The sequence below is a fragment of the Caretta caretta genome, chromosome 9 (assembly GCF_965140235.1).
Source record: "Caretta caretta isolate rCarCar2 chromosome 9, rCarCar1.hap1, whole genome shotgun sequence".
Classification (NCBI taxonomy): Eukaryota; Metazoa; Chordata; order Testudines; family Cheloniidae; genus Caretta; species Caretta caretta.
In genome coordinates, this window is record NC_134214.1 from 53,881,451 (window position 1) to 53,903,547 (window position 22,097).

Genomic DNA, 22,097 nt, shown 5'->3' on the forward strand with positions numbered 1-22,097 from the left:
GGTCTTCGGCGGTCTGGTTGCTGACCTTATAGTCCACTTCCCCAGTGGCTTCCACTATCTCATATGGCCCATGCCAGCTGGCCAGGAGTTTGCTTTCTGCTGTCGGCACTAGCACCATCACCCGTTCTCCCAGCTGAAATTTCCGTACTTTCGCCCGGCGGTTATCATATGTCCGCTGGGTCTCTTGTGCTTTTTCCAAATGTTCTCGTACTATAGGGGTTACTATAGGGGTTACTTGAGCTATTCGCTCTCTCATCTGTGTCACGTGCTCAGTGACATTCTTTCCTGGGTTGGGTTGTTCTTCCAAGTCCTCTTTGGCGATATCTAATATTCCACGTGGGTGGCGTCTGTATAGGTAGCTCAAAGGGAAAGAAACCGGTGGACACCTGGGGACTTCCCGTATTGCAAACATTAGGTATGGTAGAAGGGTATCCCAGTCTTTTCCGTCCCGTGCTACCACCTTCCAGATCATACCTTTAAACCGCTCTACCAGTCCATCTGTTTGTGGATGGTAGACTGAGGTCCATATGGCATGGATGTGGAGCAGGGTACCTAAGTCCTTCATTAATTTCAACATGAAAGGGGTTCCTTGGTCAGTCAGGATCTCCTTAGGGATGCCCACTCTGGCAAAAACCTGAAGTAGTTCTTTTGCTATTGCCTTGGATGTGGGGTTTCTTAAAGGAACGGCTTCTGGATATCGTGTGGCGTAGTCAAGGATGACTAATACGTTTCAGTGGCCCCATGCTGATCTTTCCAGTGGGCCCACTAGGTTCATGGCTATCCTTTTGAAAGGGACTTCAATAATAGGCAAAGATACTAATGCGGCCCGCAAGTGAGGTCGGGGGCTATGCAACTGGCATTCCGGGCAGGAGGTACAATAACGTTGGACCTCCGCACGTATTCCTGGCCAATAAAATCTTCTTAGGACTCTATCAAGTGTCTTGTCTACTCCTAGATGTCCCCCAAATAAATGAGTGTGAGCTAACTCTAGTACTGCCCTTGTGTGTTTCCGTGGGACTAAGAGCTGCTCTACTTCTTCCCCTCAAATTTGCACTATTCGGTACAACAGATGACATTTGATCACATAATACGGCCTTGGGCCTTTGGTCTTTCCTTCCACGGGTACGCAATTTACTTCCACTACCTTCTCCCTCACATTTGCATATAGCGGGTCATTGGCTTGGTCCTGCCTGAAACTGTCACGTACGGTACCGATTTGACCTAACTCCAGGGGACCTATTTCTTCTCCGCCCCTTGGGTGGCCCCTACTTGGGCTAGGAACTGCCTCTGAGTCTTCACTGGCCTGAATTGTCTCCTGGCCTCCTGAACAGGTTCGCTTACCAACAAGGGAGGCTTTCTGGTTCTCTGCTAGAATCCTGGTCCCTAGCCTTTTATCTGCCCTCTTTTCCCACCTAGACTTTCAGGGTTTCCCGGGAGATGAAAATAGCTCTGGGGCAAATTTGGCAAAAATTGGGGTAAGACTATCTGTAGATGCCTCCGTCTCAGCCAGGGGGTTGCTACCCTCCCCTTGCTCTACTTGGGGGAGTAAGTTCTCAAACCCGGGGAAGTCCCTACCAATTAAGACCGGGTAGGGGAGCCTAGAGACCACTCCTGCAGTTACCCTGGTAGTGTTTCCCTGGATCTCAATCTGTACTGGGATTGTGGGGTAGAAATTTACGGTGCCATGAACGCATGATACCCCTGTGGTTTTGGCCCGGGTTAGTTGGTCCTGCCCCACCAACTTCCCCGAGACCAGTGTGACAGCACTCCCGGAATCTACTAATGCTATGGTCGCAATACCATTCATCTTTACTGACCTTGTATACCCATGTGAGGTCATTGCAACACCTGCCAGGTCGATTAGGCCACATTGTTCCCCAGGATCCCCCAGATTGCACTGCATAGGCTCTTCCCTGTTGGGGCACTGGGCTGCTATATGCCCCAATTCCCCACACTCATAACACCGACCCCTTATTCCAGTTGCCGCCCTCTGCCTGGGGTTATTTGGTTGGCCCCCCAGCCCTCTCTTCCCAACCCCCCAGGTCCCTTCTTGGCCTCGGGCCATTCCTCAGTGTCTTTCCTCCCAGTTATGGTTCTTCTGTAGTTCTTGACAATCCAGGGCCTTGGGTTTTGGGCTGTCTTTCTGGTTTGCTGTGTCTCACCCCCTGGGGTCTGGAACAGTTCCCGGGCTCCCAGCTGTCTTTCCACGAGGGAGACCAACTCATCGTAGGTAGAGGTGTCATTCTGGCCATCCCAAGCCCGAAGGCCTGATGGTAGCCCCCTCGTATACCGGTCCAGTACCAGGAGCTCCATCATTTTTTCAGAGCTGAATGCCTCAGGGCGCAGCCATTTCCGGGTCAGGTGGATCAGGTCAAACAATTGCAATCGGGGTGTCTTGTCCTCTGTATACTGCCATTCATGAAACCTCTGGGCTCACAACGCCGTTGTTACTCTGGATCTGGCCACAATCTCTGCCTTCAGCTGGGGGTAATCCTCCGCAGTCTCTGCAGCCATATCGTAGTAGACCTTCTGGGCCTCTCCACACAGGAACGGGACGAGGATACCAGACCACTGATCTCGGGGCCAGGCCTCCCACAGGGCTGTTCTCTCAAATGCCAGGAGGTTCGCCTCTACATCATCCTCCCGTGTCATTTTCTGTAGGCAGTGGCTGGCCCGTATAGTCCGGGTTCCTTCACAATTGTGGTTCTGCTCCATAAGGGCCTTCATCTGGTTTGCCAGCTCCTGTAGCAGAGCTCAGTCCTGGGCAGCCTGATTCATCCACAATGGATTAGTCTCCTGCTGCACCTGAGTCGCCTCCTGTTGGGCGGTTGCTTGGATTTGGGTAGCCTCCTGTTGGGCCGCAGCGGCTTGCATTAGAGCCTTGACCACGTCATCCATCTTGGGGACGGGATGGTTTTGGTTAACCCTGCTTTAAGTCCCTAGCGCGGAGATCCCACTTTTCACACCACGTATGGCAAATTGCCGGTACGATTATGATGGGTCCCGCACTTCCTCTTCTTGGGGTGGGGGGTTCAGGGCACAGTTTCCTGCCCCTGAACTAGGGTACTTACTGTCCCACTAGTAACCCAGAGAAGGGTAGTGGAGAGGGAGGGACCCAGGCCCACCCTCTACTCCAGGTCCCAGCCCAGGGGCCCTAGGGATAGTAGTAAACCACTTGAACTAGTGCTTCCTTCCCCTAGGCTACTTCCCTCTCCTGCTCTTCAGCTTGTGGGGCTTCCTGCCCTCTCTCTTTGCACAAGTCGGGTGTCTCTTTACCTAGGGTCTTGGTCTTCTAGCCAGCCACGGCACTTCTCCAAACTCTTCTCTGCTCCAACTCCAAACTACTCTGCTCCAACTCCTTCCCCTGGCTGATTGAAGCAGGGGGTTTTATCAGGTGACTAACTTCAGGTTCTCTAATTGACTTCAGGTGCTTTTAATTAAGCTATAGAAACCTTTCTTCCCTCTACAGGGAATAAGGCTTCTTCCCATCCTGGGACTTACATATCTCTCCTATATCACTCTCCTGGTGCCTTCTGGTCATGCTGTATCACACAAGTCATTGGGCCAAATTCAGATGTGATGTAAGTGGTGGTGTAAGTTACATTCCACTGAGTAGATGCAGCAGTAAAATCAACCAAGATGCTGTGGAGCTCCTCCCCATCTTTACCTTCATCCCATCTGCTGGCTGCCTTTCCTGCTACTTCCCCTTTCTGTCCTTGAGCACACCAGTTCCTTCCACCCACTGCCAAGGAGTGACTTACATCACCAGCGACCTGAGCAGCATTTTGTCTTAGAAACGGGTTTCTAACAAGAAAACCGCCTTGTTTCTAAACCAAGTTTTGCAAACATTTTTTGTTTTTGATGACATTTTATGAAAAAACAGAAACAGAAAAAAATTCAGTTTTCAAAAACAACCAATATTTCAAAAACTGGAAAATGTTTGTTTGGGGAGAGATTTTTGAAAACCAGAAATACTTCAATTTTCAATATCCAACAGGTTTGGGGTTTTCATAGAACATGTAACTGGAAGAGACCTCTTGGGCCACAGTCCAGTCACCTCCTGTCACAGACGTGTAATCTGTCATATAATGTTTCAATATATTTATCAAGCTCCATCTTAAAGCTAGTTAGATTGCTTCCCCCACTTTTCCTATTGGAAGACTATCCCAGAATCTCAGTCCTGTGATGGTTAGAAACTTTCTCATTTCCAGCCTAAATGTACTCACGGCCACTTCATACCCATTTGTTCTTGTGCCAATATTGTCTGTTAGCTTAAATAGCTCTTCTCTCTCTCAGGTGTTTACCCGCTAATGAATTTATAAACAGCAATCAGATCCTCTCTCAGACCTTTGTTTTCAGTTTTTCGTTGGAAAAATTCTGCAAAATATTTTGGGGGGAAATATATCCCTTTTCTTTTGAAATTTTTCACAGAAAATACTTACGATCTTCCAGCCAGCTCCAATCACTAATAATGTCCCCTCTGAATCTGGCCCATTTCCTCAGGAATTACTTAAACATCCCTTTGCCCCACATCTTCCACATCAAGAGAAATCTGGCTTGACTGTATCTTTAAGCCTTGCACATCCCATGAGACGTGGTGAGCCCCAAGCCACTGGAATGCAGATTCCAACCTGTTCATTATCTGCACAGGGCAATACATCAAAAATGATGAGTCCAGCTTTTGGATCTGATCTTCTCTAACTTCTCCCCTACAGGTTGGTGAACCAGGATGAAAAGTCATTTGCTATTGGAGTCCAGTTCTTACTGATGAGACTGTTAGGTGAGTGTCTGTCTGACTCGAGCTCCCTGTACAAGCCACCAAACTGGGAGGAAAGAAGCATGTAAATCATATAATGTCATAGCGCAGGTCTGAGCTGGAGACTGGAGAGAGGACAGCAGGGTTCATCAGAACCTCACATTAGCCCTTTCCCTTCCCTTTTGGATTGGATTTCTTTTGACTGTCTAAGCGCTTGTTTGCATGAACTCTTAGTTTGCAGCAAGCCAGGGTCTAAATCTAGCCCCCGCTAGCCTGTTGTTTGCTGTGTACACCACTGCTGTGCACTAAGAGTTCCCTAGCGCACTTTGAGCTACCCCACTTGAAACAGGAGTAGATTAGAGCACACTAGGGAATATTTAACACATAGCAGCAGGGTCCACTTCGATGGTTAGTGTGCGGCAGGCTAGTGTGAGGTAGATTTACACCCCAGGAACTGACTGTCTGTGTAGACAAGCCCTAACTTACCTTTCGGTCTGTGTCTCATTTATTTCTTTGTTCATATGAAGCAGAACCATTTTTTTTAATTCCTAAGAGGTAAACTTCTCTGGGTGGTGGAAAAGTATTGACACTCCACTGATGGTTTCTGTGACCCCCATTCAGCTGTCCCAGCAGACAGTGCACAGTCTGCTTCCATTGAAACCCTCCATCAGACGACACTTAGATCATTTCTCATGTCAGGAAAGTTGGCATTTTTGACAGTTGTCCAATCTTCACATTGTAAAGTACAAAGAGGGGCAGCCCTAGCGACCAGGAAAGGCTGGATGAGCCACAACGCTGATGTCCTGACAACTTCAGACATTAAAGTTCCCTCAACACTTGGAGCAAACATTCTGGGTCAGATTCTGGGCTGGTGTAAATGAGCAGAGCTCCATTGACTTCAGCAGAGTTCCGCCAATTTACATTAGCCAAGGATCTGGCCCATGAGAGAACTGTGCTTTTAAATAGCATCCCTCAGAAAACGGTGCAGCCGCTATCACGCCGGCAGGAAAGGAATGTAGAGCCCAATTCCCATTTACACTGACCCCGGTTTACACTGCTGTGCGGGCCAGATCTTCAGCTGGTGGAAATCATCAGACCTCCCTTGACTTCAGCTGGGGATCTCTCCCACCAACGTCAAGCGGCTGTAAGGGGAGCGTAAGTGTAACTGACACCCGTTTCAAGGCCCCATTAGTGGTGCGAAGTGGGTAGCCACTAAGGGAAGACTGGGGGAAAGCAGAAATGGAGGGGTCAATTTCAGTGACAGGTTAAAGTGAAGAGGAAGGTTTCAAGTTGAGCTCTGAAGAGAGAGTGACTGGAACTGAGGCCAGTGGGGTGCTGGGATGTTTTTAGTCAGGCATGCAATTGTACACTTGCATGCAAAATGGCAGCCTCCCCGCAGCATGACCTGGCATGCACAGGGCGCACCTGGTCACGCTGCGCACAGGACGCCATTTTGTTTGTGCATCCAGGGGTGGGGCAGAATCGCTCCATGGGCACAGCCGGTCCTGGCGCTTGCAATGCACGCCTTGCATACAGCCACAGCAAGCCACTGACTGAGTTCCGGCTACAGGGACCAGACAAGCATAGGTATGATGGGAGAGTGCTGGCATGGTGCCCAAGCAGCTGGGTTGGCTTATAATGGAAAGGGTGCTCCAGCTGCGGTAAAGCAGATGCAAAGTATCAGGCCTGCCTCCAGGAGGAGCAGGATGCCAGGCCGGGTTTGAGGGCTGGCTGGAAACACCCTCCATGCGAACAGGAGAGGGAATTTAAACAGGCAGCTGTGTCTATATTGTGGGGCAAGGAGTGTGACTCTGGTCTCACATTCTTTCTTCCCCTTCTCCCCCTGGCCACGGCAGCCTGGTTACCTGCTCCAGCTCTCTTTGGTGTCATCATTGACTCCTCCTGCCTCCACTGGAATAAGCAATGCAGCAAGCGAGGATTCTGCGCCTACTACAACAACGACTTCCTTCGTAGCAGGTACTCAGAGCCCGCTCTCCTAGGGACAAGCCCATCCCTGACTTGGAATGGGTCAGGCCGGTGGTTCTGAGGGAGCCATACACTCGCAATGTCCTCAGAGCCCCAAGCCCTGTGGAGTCCATTTTGACAGTCAAGCGGTGGCAGAAGGTGGCATTGGGAAGGGGGTTCCTGAGAGAAGTTTTTCTCTTTTCATTGGCTCCGAGGACTGAGACAGACATCGGGGGGTGATCAGGAAACTGGCTGCATGCTCAAGATAGTCCAGGGACTTGGGGGCAGACAAACCAGAGCAAGGGAGGGGATTGAGACTATGGGAAAGGAAGGACATGTATGAGCATGGTCCGAACATTGCTGCTACTGTAAATAGTGGGATAAGCCAAAGACCCTATCCCTCAGCAGTTTAGAGATGTTCCTCGCTCACTGGGTTGCTAGGTGTGAGGCAAGTAACCTGTCTCCTGCCTGGGTTATATTTTAGGGATTTAAAATATAACCCAGGGATTTTCTTTTAGGATAGGTTAAAGTGTAGATAGGAGAGGGCTCCGAGTTAGGATGGCCCCCTCTCACCCACAGAGCGCCGGTCTCATCGCAGAGCCCTCCGTGCAGCCCAACTAACTATCAGAGCTGAACAGTTAGTGGTGTTATTGGTGTCCCAGGAAGGCTGAAAGCCCACTGTGGAGATTGGGGCAGAATTGTGGTAGGTGCTGGCCATGCAGGAGACAGTCCATGCACTGAAGAGCTTCCAGGCTAAACACACAAATGTTGGGAGAGGCACACAGGGGAGCCAGGTGTTGCCTGAGGTCACAGCACTCAGTGGCAAAGCCAGGAAGCCAGGGCCCTAGCTATGGCACTGCAATGCCTCTCCTCAGTCAGCATGCAGACTCCAAAGGTTCAGCAGAGCTCGGGGCTCATTCTGAGGAAGCAGCAGAGCCATCTTACTGAGCACAGGGACCGGCCCCATCGGATCGGAGTTTGTCCCTGGTAGTTTCACACCTCTCTTTTTCTCTATTTCTTTCTCTTGACAGATACATAGGCCTCCAGATGGGGTACAAACTCCTTGGCATTCTGCTGCTAGTCATCATCAACTGGCGGGTGAAGAAGAACAAGGAATACAACGTGCAAGATAAGGCAGCTGGCCTGGTCTAGCCCTGACCTGCAAACGGACCCCTGAGCGCACCCTTCCTAGCCTATCCATATTTACTACCAGTACTTAGCCTTTTCATGTTATTTTGTAAGAAAACAACTCCTTATTAGCGTCTGAGCTCCACTATGCAAATTGCTCTGTAACCCAGCTATGCAGACCATGGCCAGACATCGTTGCACTTCCAAGGAGGGGAATGGAGAACAAACTGGGCTTTCCAGTGTGGATTTCCCAGGACACGTGGAAAAGAAGAGCCGGTGGGCGAGAACTCGTGAAGAGACCTATTTGAGATCTGAGAGCAAGGTGTTCTCCAGCAGAGCGTCACTCATCCCCAAAGAAAAGGGGATTTATTTTTGTTTTCTAAAGGAGAAATAGAAGAGGGGTCTGGCCTGTGAGGAGGAACCCCTGGGCTGCCCCAAGAGCATCTAGCCTCTTGGAAGACTTTGAACATGCAGGAATGGCAAGTGGGAAAAATTCTACTTGGGGTAAAGCTGTTACAGCTGCTAAAGCCGTGTGTATAGGCTGGGGGAGGGGGACAAGGAGTGAGAGCCCTGTCCACTGCTCCAGAAATTCCTGTCCACCCCCTGTGTCTGTGAAAGAGCTTGCTTCAGTCCAATGTATTCTATCTCATGCCATGTATGCTATGCCTGGCCTGGCAGGGGGACCAGAGGAGGGAGGGGGACCAGTCATGGCATTAGCATCAAAGAAATTTATAGTCTCTGCTCAGAGATCTATTCCCTCCCCCTCACACACAGGCCAGCATGGACACAGATAGATGAACTGTATGAAGTTAGTGCTAGTAGTTTATTTTGCAATGTCATGTTTTTAAATAAAACCCACGTTTACTACTCTCGGGTGCTGTATTGAATGCCCTCTGGGAGATCTCCTTTCTGCTCCCCAGGGCTCTGCTTGTGCTGACGGTCTCCGATCATGGAAGGTGCTGAGCATGAGCAGCACCTTTCACTGAAGTCAGTAGGCGGGGAGGGCCCCAGCACCTCACAAGATCAGGCCCACCTGGGCAGATAGTTCTGTGTAAGAAGGGACAGAATTAACCCAAAGGAAGTTCGTCAGGAGAGTTCTCATTGAGATCCGAGCATGCGCAGCATGGGACTGCTGGGCATGGAGGGGTGGAAGCAGTTTCTTTTGGCACCACAACTTTCAGGCTCGGACAGAGGTTCTGCAGGAGACTTCGGAGAAGGGCTGGTCTATACTTGTGGACTTCCCAGTCTCTGCTTCCCCACATTCTCCAGCTTGGGGTCAGAGCTTCTTCCTCCCCCTAGTCCCCCAGTCAAGAACAGGCTGCAGGGGCCAGACTTTCAAATACCCCCTCACAGGGCCAGATTTTCAGCACATTGGTTGCTGGGCTCTTTGGAAAATCTGGTCCCTATTTAGGTGCCTAAAGGGAGCTCAGCTCTTTTGAAAATTTGGGCCTACTGATCTGTGCTCAGCACTAGACAGCTTGGCACTGAGATCTCTGGAAAGCCTGGTCCCACATGTCTTAGGAACCATGTCCTTGTGATTAAAGCACAGGTGGGTAACAAGGAGACCTGGGTTTCATTCCCGACAGTGCTATGGACTGTCTGACCTTGCGCCAACACTTTCAAAAATGGCCACTGATTCTGAGAGTCATGACTTGAGACGCCTACAGGGGATCGATTTCCAGCCTTGGGAAGTCAGTGAGACTTGGGGCTTGGTACTGGGGACAGTGATGGAAGCAGAGCCATGCACTTCACTCTTAGATTTATTTTGGAATGGAGGGTGGTGAAAAAGCAGGCAGGCATGATGATAATACACAAAGAGGTGTAAGCAATGCCTGCTTGGGGTGGCAGTCAACCCCCCTCTAGTTGTGGCTAGGCCAGCTAGAAGCTGATGAGCCTGCTCCTCGTTTGGGGAATCAAGGGGTCTCTTTTAGCTCAGGCAGTAGAGGCTCATATATTAAAATCCAGCGGTCCCAGGTTCAATCCCTGTGCCAATAACCCACCCAGAGACATCATTGCTACACAGACACATGCTGAATGGGCCAGGACACAATAATGCCCTTATTCTGGTCACTTGTGGGGATCAAACCTTGGACTGCGGGCTTTAAAAGCATGAGCTGCCACTGACTAAACTCTATTAGCTTGGAGGCAGTAGCAGGTTCATTAATTTCTCTGTATGGTTTAGCCACTAATGGGGGCAAAGAGCCATGCTGGGTTAGCAGAGTTTGCATTAATGTTCATTCCCTTTCACAACACCACCCACCTTCATCCCAAAGCTCCCTACTATTTCCCCCCTCCATTTTCTCCAGCCTCCATCCAGCTGGGTGTTGTAGGGAATAACTGTCCTGGTACCCTGCTCCCAAAGCACCAGGGGGTATTTAAAGGTGTGACTGCTGCTTTAGTGTCAGATCTCTCTGTTGTCCTCCTTAGCTTTTGGAATCTGCAAAGGAACAAATCTCAGGCAGCTTGTGCTGGGACTGGCTGGGCTGTTGGTGAATTATATCAAACAGCAAGGCTGGGAGAGATCAGAGGGGCTGGAGCTGTCAAATCAAGGTCCTAGATTGCTAGTCTGGGGCCTTGTGATTTGTGCTGGCAGCCTGACCAGCTTGAGCTGGGATTTGCTGAGAGCTCACAAACTATGGAAGGTCAGGCTTGGCCCGTAGCTGGCACGGAGCCCGCCATGGAATACGCCGGGTCTCTGGCAAGTAGTGTTGGTGAGTCCGTCAAGGCACATATCTCCCTGCATTACCCCAAGCAGCTGCTGTAGTGTGGCGTTAGGCACCTCGAGACCGAGGGAGCTGCTCCTTGCTGATACACGCCTCACTTCCCTCCCCAAGGCAAAGCTTTCTTCCATGAGGCAGTCGTAATATAGTGCATTCTTTATAGCAGCCTTCTGGCAAACACCCATGTGGACGGCCAGGCTGATGCTTTGGAACTGGACACAGACATGTACAATAGAAAGGTACAGTTATGTCACAGCTGGGAAAAGCAAGTGGAATCTATCATTCTGGGTGGCCTATTATTGCCTTTATATTAACATTACCCTCGCCTCCCTTCTGGCTCACTCTTGCCCCTTCTAATCTTTGCAGTCATCCCTCTTTCTTTTCCCCTCACTCCCTGCTCTGTAATCCCTTCACTCTCCGCCCCCAGCAGTAGCGCTGTATTTTCGCTCTGCCACTAGATGGCACAGGTACGTGGCTGATGCCAAAGCTGATACCCACCCATCACCTGTACAGAGGCCCTGAAAATCTGCCCCTTATAGGTGTCTGAATAGGAGCTGAGGGCCTGAGAAGCTGGCCTGTTGTGGGTGCTGTGGCCATCTTCAGGCATGGCCAGGTGTGTTAAATAAAGCTAGCCACATAAATATCACCTCTCTGTGGGGCTTGAATGCCCTCCCCCCATTACCCTAGTACCTGAGAACCTGAAGGGCAGTTCTATTAGCCTCATTTTACAGATGGGGAAACTGAGGCACAACCAGGCTAAGTGACTTGTCCAAGGTCATGCAGGAAGTTGGTGGTAGAACAAGGAGCGGAACACAGGTCTCCTGAGACCTAGCCCACTGTCCTAACCACTGGGCCATGCTTTCACTCAATGATAAGTGTTGTTCTTCTGTGGAGAAAACAGGGTGATTGGGACAGTGCTGGCTCCTGGAAGCAGTGACATGTCCCCCCTCTGGCTCCTATGTGTAAGGGCAGCCAGAGGGCTCTGCGTGCTGCCCCCGCTCCAAGTGCTGGCTCTGCAGTTCGCATTGGTCGGGAATCACAGCCAATGGGAGCTGCGGGGGCGGCGCCTGCAGACCGGGCAGTGTGCAGAGCTGCCTGGCCATGGTTCTGCATAGGAGCCGGAGGGGGGACATGCCGCTGCTTCTGGGAGCTGCCTGAGGTAAGTGCCACCTGGACCCTACACCCCCGATCCCCCTCCCACCCTCCAAACCCCTCATCCTCAGCCCCATCCAAGGTTCTGCACCCCCAGCTGGAGCATCCCCCCCTGCACCTGAACCCCTTGCCCCAGCCCAGAGTCCCCTCCCATACTCTGAACTCCCCAGCCCCAATCCCCTGAGCCATCCTGGTGAAAATGAGTGTGAGTGAGTGAGGGTGGGGAGAGCAAGCGGCAGACGGAGAGGGGGATGGAGTGAATGGGGGGGGGGCGTGCCTCGGAGAAAGGGCCTTGGAGGAGGGGCGGGGCGGGCGGGGGGCAAGGGTATTTGGTTTTGTGAAAGTAGAAAGATGGCAACCATAAGTTAGGCGAAGGCCATTGCCACAGATCCCAAGTGGGAGGGAGGTTACTTATGAGCCCTGCGACCGGGGGCAAACTTGGTCAGCGGTGAGGGCTGAGTTTCCCTAGTCACCAGGGGCTGGGAGTAACAAAGTGGTGGACGCGAGGCCTGTGCTGCCACCTCTTCCGACCACAGGCCATGCCCCTCTGCCCGCGCGCCAACTGCTGCATTTACAAGCACCAGACTTCTGAGGGCAGTCAGTACACATGTGAGAGCTCCCACCTCCCCTTAACTCACCCCCCTGCCCATCCCACATGGTGGGGTACCCTTCTCCTGCGTCCCCCCAGCCCCTCTCCTCCCCGGTCTAGAGGAGTCTCCTCTGGGGGAAGGAGGGGAGGGAGCAGCCTGCCCTGACCCCTTGGGGCTCAGCAGTGGTGGCAGCCAGGGTGGGGTCAGCTGGAAAGAAGCTACATCTCTCAGCTTGGTGCTGCAGGACTGACGGCAACAGGGACTGGGGAGAGGGAAAGAGAAGGGGCCCAGCTGGGATGTGGTCGGGGAGGAGCCCTGGGCTGCAGAGCTTGTAGCACCCTCTGCTGCCTGTTGAAACAGCTGGCAAAAAGGGTGCAGGGCTCAGGTGCTTGGGCCCAATTGAGCATGAGTTTCCTGTCCTGCTCCACCCACCCCAGCTCCACCAGGCAGCTGTGGTCCTGATGTCTTTGGTAATTGCGGTCAGAGCTGCAGGTAAACAAAAAATTCGTTTTTCAGCTTGGAATAGCTTTTTGGATCACAAGATAAGCTGCTTTTAGGATCAAAAAAAGGAATAAGGTTGACATAGAAATGAACCATTTTGAAAATGTCACAATGAAACATTTCAATTGAACCTAACTAAAGTGGGATAGATCAATGTGCCGTAGGGACCTTTCAGTGCATGGCAGCAGGGCCCAGCTAGACAGCTAGTTGGAGGGAGACTTGCAACCTGGCTTGCTGCAAACTAACTGTTTATATACATCTGTAAAGCAGAGGGCATAGCGCGGGCCTTCCTCACATGGCTATTATAATGTGATAAACACATTAAAAATTGTGGTGTGCAGATAGTGCAATAACAGGGTGGTGGGGGGCAGACAAAAAACTAAAGAGACACCTGGAAGGTAAAGAAAGTAATGTTAAAATGTTTACATTTATTTAGAAGTCTAACAAAACCTGTGCTCTTGGCATTTAGCGTTTAAGAGTAAGAATGAACAAGGCCTTCAAAAATAATGATTGTAATGTAACAAGGAAGCTACACTGGTACAAGAAAAAGAAAGTAAATGTCTTCTGGGAGCTATCCTTATCCAGCAAGGCGGAAAATGACAGTGAATTCTATTCTGATAGAGTCCTTCAGAGGAGATGAATCTGCTTATGCAGACTGGCTGAATGGAGTGGCCGCCTCAGCTACCATGGTGATGCTGACTATGAAGAAGGAAGTGTTAAATAAAGTTATGGGCACACATGAAGGATCTAAACTTCTAAGTGTAACACGGACAGATCCCGGTTATTGGTGGGCCTCTGGAGCTTAGTGCATGAGCCTCTACTGCATGAGCTACAAGCCAGCTGGCTGTTAGCTAAGGCTGTAAAGCAGACTCATTTAACTCTGTGTCTAAATGGTCTCGGTACCACTAGATGGGGCAGAACACCATACCCAGGAAGGTGTGTGGGTTACTTAAGCTCTCCAGACATGAGATTCTATTTGCCCTTCAAATCCCTAATTCTCAAACACATACACTGGTTTGTTTGTTCATTGTCACAGGTTTAGGTTAACAGGGTGGTGCATAATCCAGGGTCTGTTTACCTTGTAATTACCTGCTTTGTATATTCAGTGCTGTTTCTTCATGCATGGCCATATGTAGGCATGTTATTCCTTTCAGAATCCATGGACAATTTAATAAGACACTAATATAAATAAAATGATGAAGGAATGCCAACAGCATCCAACAACGAGAGCTGGATGAACTATCTATTTCTGACTGTATTTGTTACAAATTGTAACGGGTTTGGTCACAGAGACCCCCTTGGGACTGTCACCTGACATGCTGAAACTACCTCTGAGCCCGTTTTCCCTGCCAACTTGGGACTCCAGAACCCTGCCTTGTTGAGCCAGACATGTTAGCCTGCTGCAACACAGACCCAGGGTCCGGGCCACGCCCCCAAAGCTGCAGACTTCAACCAAAACTGCTCAGCAGGTTTCCTATCTCCAGTACCCAGACACCCAGTTCCCAATGGGATCCAAACCCCAAATAAATCTGTTTTACTCTGTATAAAGCTTATACAGGTTAAACTCATAAATTGTCCGCCCTCTATAACACTGATAGAGAAATATGCACAGCTGTTTGCTCCCCCAGGTATTAATCACTTACTCTGGGTTTACTAATAAACAAAAGTGATTTTATTAAGTATAAAAATTAGGATTCAAGTGATTTCAAGTAATAACAGACAGAATAAAGTAAGTTACCAAGCAAAATAAAACAAAACACGCAAGTCTAAGCCTAATACATTTAAGAAACTGAATACAGGTAAATCTCACCCTCAGAGATGTTCCAATAAACTTCTTTCACAGACTAGACTCCTTCTTAGTCCGGGCCCAATCCTTTCCCCTGGTGCAGTCCTTGTTAGTTCCAGCTCAGGTGGTAACAAAGGGGATTTCTCATGACTGGCAGCCCCCTTTGTTCTGTTCCACCCCCTTTTATAGCTTTGGCACAAGGTGGGAATCTTTTGTCTCTCTGAGTTCCCATCCCTCTTTCTAAATGGAAAAACACCAGGTTTAAGATGGATTCCAGTACCAGCTGACATGGTCACATGTCCTGTGAGACCCCAAGCCTCCATTCGTTCTGGCCTGACTCACAGGAACATAGGAAGGCTTATAAGTAAACAGAGCCATTTACAGCCAATTGTCCTGGTCAATGGGAGACATCAAGATTCTAAACCACCATTAATGACCAACACTTTGCATAATTACAATAGGACTTTAGAGTAATACTTCATATTTCTAGCTTCAGATACAAGATTGATACATTCATACAACTAGGATGAACACACTCAGTAGATTATAAACTTTGTAATGATTCCTTACAAGAGCCCTTTTGCAGAAAGCATATTCCAGTTACACTGTATTTAAACTCATAAGCATATTTCCATAAACATAGGGAGTGCAACATCACACAAATGTAGCCGCGTTTTAGTTCACGAATTGTTCTCGAACCAGTAACTCCAAGGCCCTGGCTAAATTCATGGAAGCTAGTTCCATAAATGGCTATTAGCCAGGATAGGCCAGGATGGTGTCCCTAGCCTCTATTTGCCAGAAGCTGGGAATGGGTGACAGATGGATCACTTGGTAATTACCTGTTCTGTTCATTCCCTCTGAAGCACCTGGTATTGGCCACTGTTGGAAGACAGGATACTGGGCTAGCTGGACCTTTGGTCGGACCCACTATGGCTGTTCTTAGGTTCAAATGTGGGACACAGATGCAAAATGAGGGACACAAAGAAATGATTCCTTTAGGAAATATCGCATGCCGTGAGATTCATCCCTTTAGTGTCTATACAACGTCAGTGCAATGATTCTTTATTTTTGCTGTAAATACCTTTCAACAACAGAAGTGAGGAGACCCCAGATTTGTGCGGAATGTAGAAAACTTTGGGACTAACCTGAGCGATGGGATATTTGAGTGAGGAATTAAGGCCCAAAGCCTAATTTTGGCAAATGGATCAGTGAGTCGTAAGTATCCATTGAGTAGGCAGATGGCTAATTTCAGCCTGAGTTGTTTGCAAACAGTTTTGCTAGTGGCTTGGTATGGTACAACATGTAAGTGTGCTTTAACACAGGTTAACTAACATGACTGTAAACTGTGACATAGCCAAGGACCAAACATTTGTGCTAATCCTGTTTAAACCAAAGATCCACCCTAGTGTTAAATATGACTTGCAACAGAAGTTTGACCCTTGTCTAAATGACACTTTACAATTGTGTTAGTTAGCCCACATGATTACACATTGCTGTCAACAAACGTGCGATATTCTTTAATAGGCTTTTATTTAAAAATCTTGTCCATTCCAGCAACGTCACCTTATCAGGCTTCAGGACAGCTGTGGCAACACCAAAGGCCCCCCCATGCATCATGGCTTTTGACATGCAAATCAGGCATATGCATATTAACAAGCATGTTAAATAACATTCTCAGATCAGGCCTGACATGAACAGGGAGATGTAAATGGGACTGCTGTACGGAACCGCTGTGGAGTGTAATGTTGACATTACATAGGTGAGGGACCAGCTCATTGTGCTGTGCGATCCATGTGATGGGTAGCAAAGCCTCCTTGTGCGTTAAGAAGATGGGGGAAGAAGGAATGAGAAAGCACAGTAGACTGGCTGAGTTTCACTAACCAGCACATAGAGATCCTTAATACAAGAGCCCCCCTGTTCCCCTGCCCCAGTCTTTGCAGCTGAGTTCAATATTCCGACCCTCAGGAGGCTGTGGGCAGGTGATCTGGTTTTCAATGGGCTTTGTTTCCTGGCATATATGATATAAGGAATCTGTTGGATTTAACGTGTGGGTTTGACCAATCAACCTGGCAGAATTAACACTGCCATTCCCTTTCTTACAGAGCTAGGCCTGGACACAGAGTGCAGAGACAATACCCACTTATTACAGTGCTGGCTGCATGTCTCAGCTAAGATCAAGACCCTGATGGGCCAGGCCCCATCCAGACACCTAGTGAGAGACAGTGCTTACAGTCCAAATAAAGGAAGGCTTGTAAGCCATGTTTTATGGATGGGGAACTGAGGCACAGAAATGATTGTGCCCAATGTCAGACAAAGGAGGGCTCGAACCCAGATCTCCAGAATGTTGGTACTATGCCTTAACCACAACATAGTGTGGGCAGAGCCACCTAGAGCGGCAAGACGGACCTTGTTTTAACCAGTCGGATTGAAAACGGTTTTCCTTTGAGCCGTCTGCTAATGAAGGCCTAGGAGAGAGCCTTTGCTGCGTGAGGCTCAGTGGAGGACTGGCCACTATATAGCCAGCTGAAAACATTGCATGCATGCGCTGCCTTTCCTTATGCTAACCCCCTGCCGTGCTGTCTGTAGCTCATCTTGCCCTGTCTCTTTGCATTTGCGCCCTAGTTCTGCAGTGTGCAATCACCCCTGCTTGCAGGTCTTTGCACGACCCTGCCAGAGCCTATGGCAAAGGCCCAGGATGCAGCAGAGCTTCCACCAGGGGATCTCCACTCTTCGGTGCGCCAGCTGCTCGCACTATTGCCCCACTGCAGCGTACTGCAGTCTTGCTGATGTCCTGGTCTCTGACTTTCAGCTGACCACTGCCGCTATGACCCATATGCCTTGCAAACAGGGCAATGGGACGCTAAGAGACAGCCAAGGATAAGCATATGCCCAATTCAACATAAGACTGACGGTCTGAAACTCTGTACCTATTGATACCCCCATTGTACCCTACACTGAATGAGCAGTCACACCCGTATCAGCAAGTTGAAAGCTGTTGGGGGCTGGCCATCTGTGATCAGTAGAAACTTGTTTAGCGAATAGGAAGGTATCAGCAGAGCCTGACTGAGCCCCTTGGAGGACTCTCTGCAAGAGGAGGAAGGGGTCACTATAAAGCAATTTTCATCTGTAATAATGAAACAGCTACACCGAGTGGCACCATTGCCAAGTGGTGAGTTCATCACACTTCCTGCCGTGCCTGCTCTTTACCCTGACATGTTCCTGCTGAGGGGAAGAATCTCTCCTGCTAGCTCTGCACAAAGGGATGACCCCCTGCCCCCAGCTCTCGCTCCCTAAACTGGTTCAGAGGAAGTAGCTACATTTTCCTTTTGATGCAGCAATAGATCAAACTCCTCCCCTGCCAACATGTATATGAACCAAGAGCTCAGACACCAATCCTCAGGCCCCAGAGGCTGCTGGGTAAGTGACTGTCCATCAGTGATAATAAGACATGGTAGAGTAAAGGGCAGAATTGTAGGAACAGAGGCCCAGATCCTGCAAAATATTTGGGCTCCTAGTTTCCACTGGGAGTTAGGTGCATAACTAACTTTGAGGATTGGGGCCCATGAGGCTAATGTAAGTGGGGGAATAGTCCCATTCTTGTGGGGAACTTTCCTGGCTTCTGCACTACCCCGGTGAAGTGGGCTAGCGAAAGGATCTGAGTCCTTGCTCCCACTTCCTTTACCCAGTAGCCTCTCTGCCCTTGAGGACTCCCCTTCCACTCTCCTGTCTGGCAGAGTCCTTGTAACCCCAACAAGGCTGGGCCCAGGATTCCTGGGGGGCTCGACCCCCAACTCTGCTGTGGTCACCTAGGACAGGGGCTAGGGTGTCCCCACTCCAGGGTACTCTCTCTGCATTGAGCACTTCTCTGACCCACTGACCATTACATATAAGTTAAAGCAAATGCAAGTTCTTTAATCAGCAATTAATTTTAAAAAGAATTAGGAAAAATGGGAAAGGTTAAAGGAAACACATCAGCCCGCTCTGTGGTAGGGAACATCACCAGCAGTGTCTCTGGAACGTCAGGGCAGTTCACAGTCTGTTCCTTGTAAGTCCCAGGCCTCCTTCTCAGGCCCTGGCTGTGTTGCAGGGATGCTGTGGGTTGGACACTTGCTCTGGTGGTGGCCACACGCTCTCAGGCTCTAAGTGGCAGGACCCTTCTTCCCAGTATCGCCCGCGCCCTGTCGGGGTTATGATCCGAGCCTGGCCTGCAGAGCCTCTTGGCTGAGGCATCTCCCTATGCTGGGCCTGCTGCCCAGGGTCCCCCTCGCTCTCCCCAGCTGCTCACCACACCCAGCTCCAGACTGCTCCAGCCCCAGCTCCACCGCTCTGTCTCAGCACTGCTGCTGCTGCTCTGCCTCCAGCTCCCTGGGCTGCTTCTTTGGCCCCTCTGCCTCTGGCTGCTGCAGCTCTGCTCCCAGGACAGTTCTGCTCTGCAGGCTGCTTCTGTGACTCTGCTCCCAGCACTGACCTGCTTCCTGGGCTGCTTTTCTGGTCCCTCTGGATCTGGCACAGCTCTGCTCCCCAGCTTAGTCTGGGCCCCTGCTTTCTCCTTAGCTCGGCCCCACTCTGTCTGACCCAGGCAAATCCAGCTCACACAGAGGACGGGACCTCCCTGGCCTCCTGACTCCCTGATTAGCCTGCTCGCCCTGTCGTTCAGGCTGACCTGGAGCATTGGCCTCTCCCCCTTGTTCCTGGGGTGTGTCAGTCTCAGGGTCCTGATTCCCCATTGACCCTTCCCCCTTTTTAGTACTGGGAGATAGCAACTAAAACACCCCCACTGAACGTTAGTAAGGGGAGAACAGTCTACACTAAGATCTATGCAACTGTATCCCGAAAGTTACGGTGATAATAGTTACTTTCTAATTAAAGATCAAGTTGGTATCCTTGCCTTAAATTGGGAGGGAAGGAACGATGGGGCCACTTCTAGCAGCAGTCATGGGATGGTGGACACCTCACCGGGGTCTGAACACAGTGCAAGATCCCCAGCACAGGTCAGTTCTTCTTCTTCCCGCCAGTCACGCTCTGGTAAAATACAGGAAGTGATAGTGAGGTGAGGAAAACTGTAAGGGCTGAGAGTTATGATGGTCTAATTCCACTGACTTCAGTGAATTTACCTGAGGGAGGAACTTGGCCCATCCCATTGGTTTACTTAGTGTCACTTTACACATATGTTTAAAAAGTGCTGATCCGAAGACTGACGTATGTGACAGATTTGCAAAATATGTTCCATGCAAATACCAGAGAGCAAGGAATAGCATGCTGGAGAAGCCAGCTTGTTTTTCTTGATCAACATCAGTGGAAGGAAAAACTGAAATCAATAGGTTCGTGCACCTGGCCTTTCATAAAGTGTGCCTCACACTTCCTTATGAAACTTAGTGGGAAAACATATTGAAAACAGCTTGGATATGATCATTGTTAGATGAAGTTAAAGCAGGCTGAGGAATGGTGATCATAGGGTATCAATAAACAGAGCAAGGATCCAGGAGGTTACCACAAAGAACAGAAGTAACTTGGGTTAATATCTATGTAATGATCTTCTATTAGGAGCCAAGTCATCCTGAATTAAATTTGTGGGGAACACTGTAGACTAGGAGAAGCCCAGAAAGAAAATAAAGGGGCCTAGAGAATTAAAAATAAGCACTGGAAATAAATGAAAAGGATATTTGACTGGGAAAAATGCAGATTACTAGACTGGGGGGCAGTGGGAAATAATCCCACATCTGCTATTCAATAGGAAGAAGTTAGTTAGCAAGGAGAAATACTGAAGAAACCTCACTGTGGTAGTGGATGGAAAATTAATATGAACATACAATGTGCTCTGGTGGATAAAAAGTCCAGGCAAGTTTGGGCTACAGACACAAAGATGCCATGTCACGGAGCGGGAAGTTGGCCTTCTGAGACCCAGCCTGGAGTTCTGGGGCTGCAGCAGCTGATTGGTGAGGAAATATTAATGTAATTAAATAGAAGAGCCCATCTAAATGATGGCTCTGATTACTGCCTCCAAGTATGTGATGTGTGGAAGAACTACGGTGCTGGGGAATTCAGAGGCTTCCAGCAGACATAATTAATAATGATCTGAAGCTGAGCAAAGGAAAGTATTGTCTGAATATCATAAAAAACATTCCTACCAGAGAGGTCTATTAAACACAGGTGTGATAGCTTCCCATAGGGGATGTGATGGAAGTCTTATTGCCAGAAGCATTTGAAACTACACAGCACAAAGCCCTTGATAATACACTGGTGGGGAGAACCTTACACTGGCAGAGAGGGAGAGGGTGTAGATACGATGACCTGTTAGATTATTTCCCCTGTTTTCTATCATTCTCTGGTTTTAGTTAAGGAGTGAGTTGCCTCCCAGAATGCACTGGAAGTGAGTGTGTTAAAAAAATACCATTGTTGATTGTACTCCTCCCTATGGTCCTATGATCTCATCACAAGTTTAAGCAGGTTTGGGCCTGGTAACTGGGTGCATGGGAGCCCCAAAGACTAGTGGTGCTGGTTAACTTGATAGTGGCATTTTTCCTTCTGAGACAGTCTTGATGCTCTGTCACTTTTTCAAGACTACCAGTGCTACCTGGCCACATTCCAGCTGGCTTATTCCATTCCACCCCGCTGAGGCAGACTCCCTTCTGTTCGTTTTTTAAAATGTGCCTCTCCAGAGCTCACGATTCAAATTCACCCTGAAATTTCAGTCATATATGACACACACCCCATGAACCATGGGGTGGTGTTCCCATGTGTGGTTAAATAACTGATGCATTCCACCCCAGAGGTAGCTGGTTGGTCTCTAAGAGGCTACAGGAGCTCTTCCAGGGACTTGCTATGTGATCTTGGACAGTCACTAATTCTCTGACCTGTGGCTCCCCATCCGTAAAATGAGAATACTTCTTTTCTCCATTTAGCCCATGATACTGCATGGTCGCCCCAGAGCCTTGATGTGTAAACTGGGCAGAGATCAGCTGTTATGGGTGTATCCAGCACCTAGCACCAGGGGGCCTCTGAGCCCTATTATAATGCTAATGATACCAACAAGTTGCACTTCAGCAGTGCAGGGTGCTATTCCTTTGTAGGGTTTGTTATTCCTGTTAAACAGTGCAGCATTGGTCACCTTGGGGCAGTAAGGAGATGCTTGTGCCTAGCCTTTATTTTCCCTAGGCAGGAGGAGGGGAAGGAAGGAGGCTGGCTCTGGTCTGGGCATGCAGGGTGAGCTGGTGTGGAGCAGGGGGTGTTGAACTGGGGGCTCTGGGAGGAGGTAATTCTGTCCACTTCTCCCCCCACCCCCACCCCCGACTATCTGCTGCTGCTGCACAGCCCCGAAGTCACTTTGTTCCCTCCCAGCCTCTCTCAGGTGAGGCAGCATTTTGCAGGTTAGCCCCCCTGCAGCCGGAGCTGGCTCTAGCAGGGCCGGTGAGGCCGCGGCGCTGGGCTTCGGGGGATGCTGCCCAAGGAGCCCTGCCCGCCCCGATGCAGCCGGCGAAGCTCCCTGCAGCACCGCATTG

General features: G+C 49.6%; 1 protein-coding gene across 3 annotated transcripts in view; it reads left to right on the plus strand.

Moving 5' to 3' along the window:
* The window catches only part of SLCO2A1 (solute carrier organic anion transporter family member 2A1), a 123,015-nt gene extending 114,299 nt beyond the window's left edge, over positions 1–8,716 (plus strand). For 2 of the 3 annotated variants that reach the window (XM_048863152.2, XM_048863154.2), the window contains 3 exons: positions 4,716–4,780; positions 6,613–6,733; positions 7,753–8,716. In XM_048863152.2, the coding sequence (XP_048719109.1) occupies positions 4,716–4,780; positions 6,613–6,733; positions 7,753–7,873 (307 nt within the window). In that variant the 3' untranslated portion in view covers positions 7,874–8,716. Of the gene's footprint in view, positions 1–4,715; positions 4,781–6,612; positions 6,734–7,752 lie in introns of those variants that run through there. The other variant, XR_007358330.2, reaches the window with a different exon arrangement.
* The last annotated feature ends 13,381 nt before the right edge of the window (positions 8,717–22,097 follow it).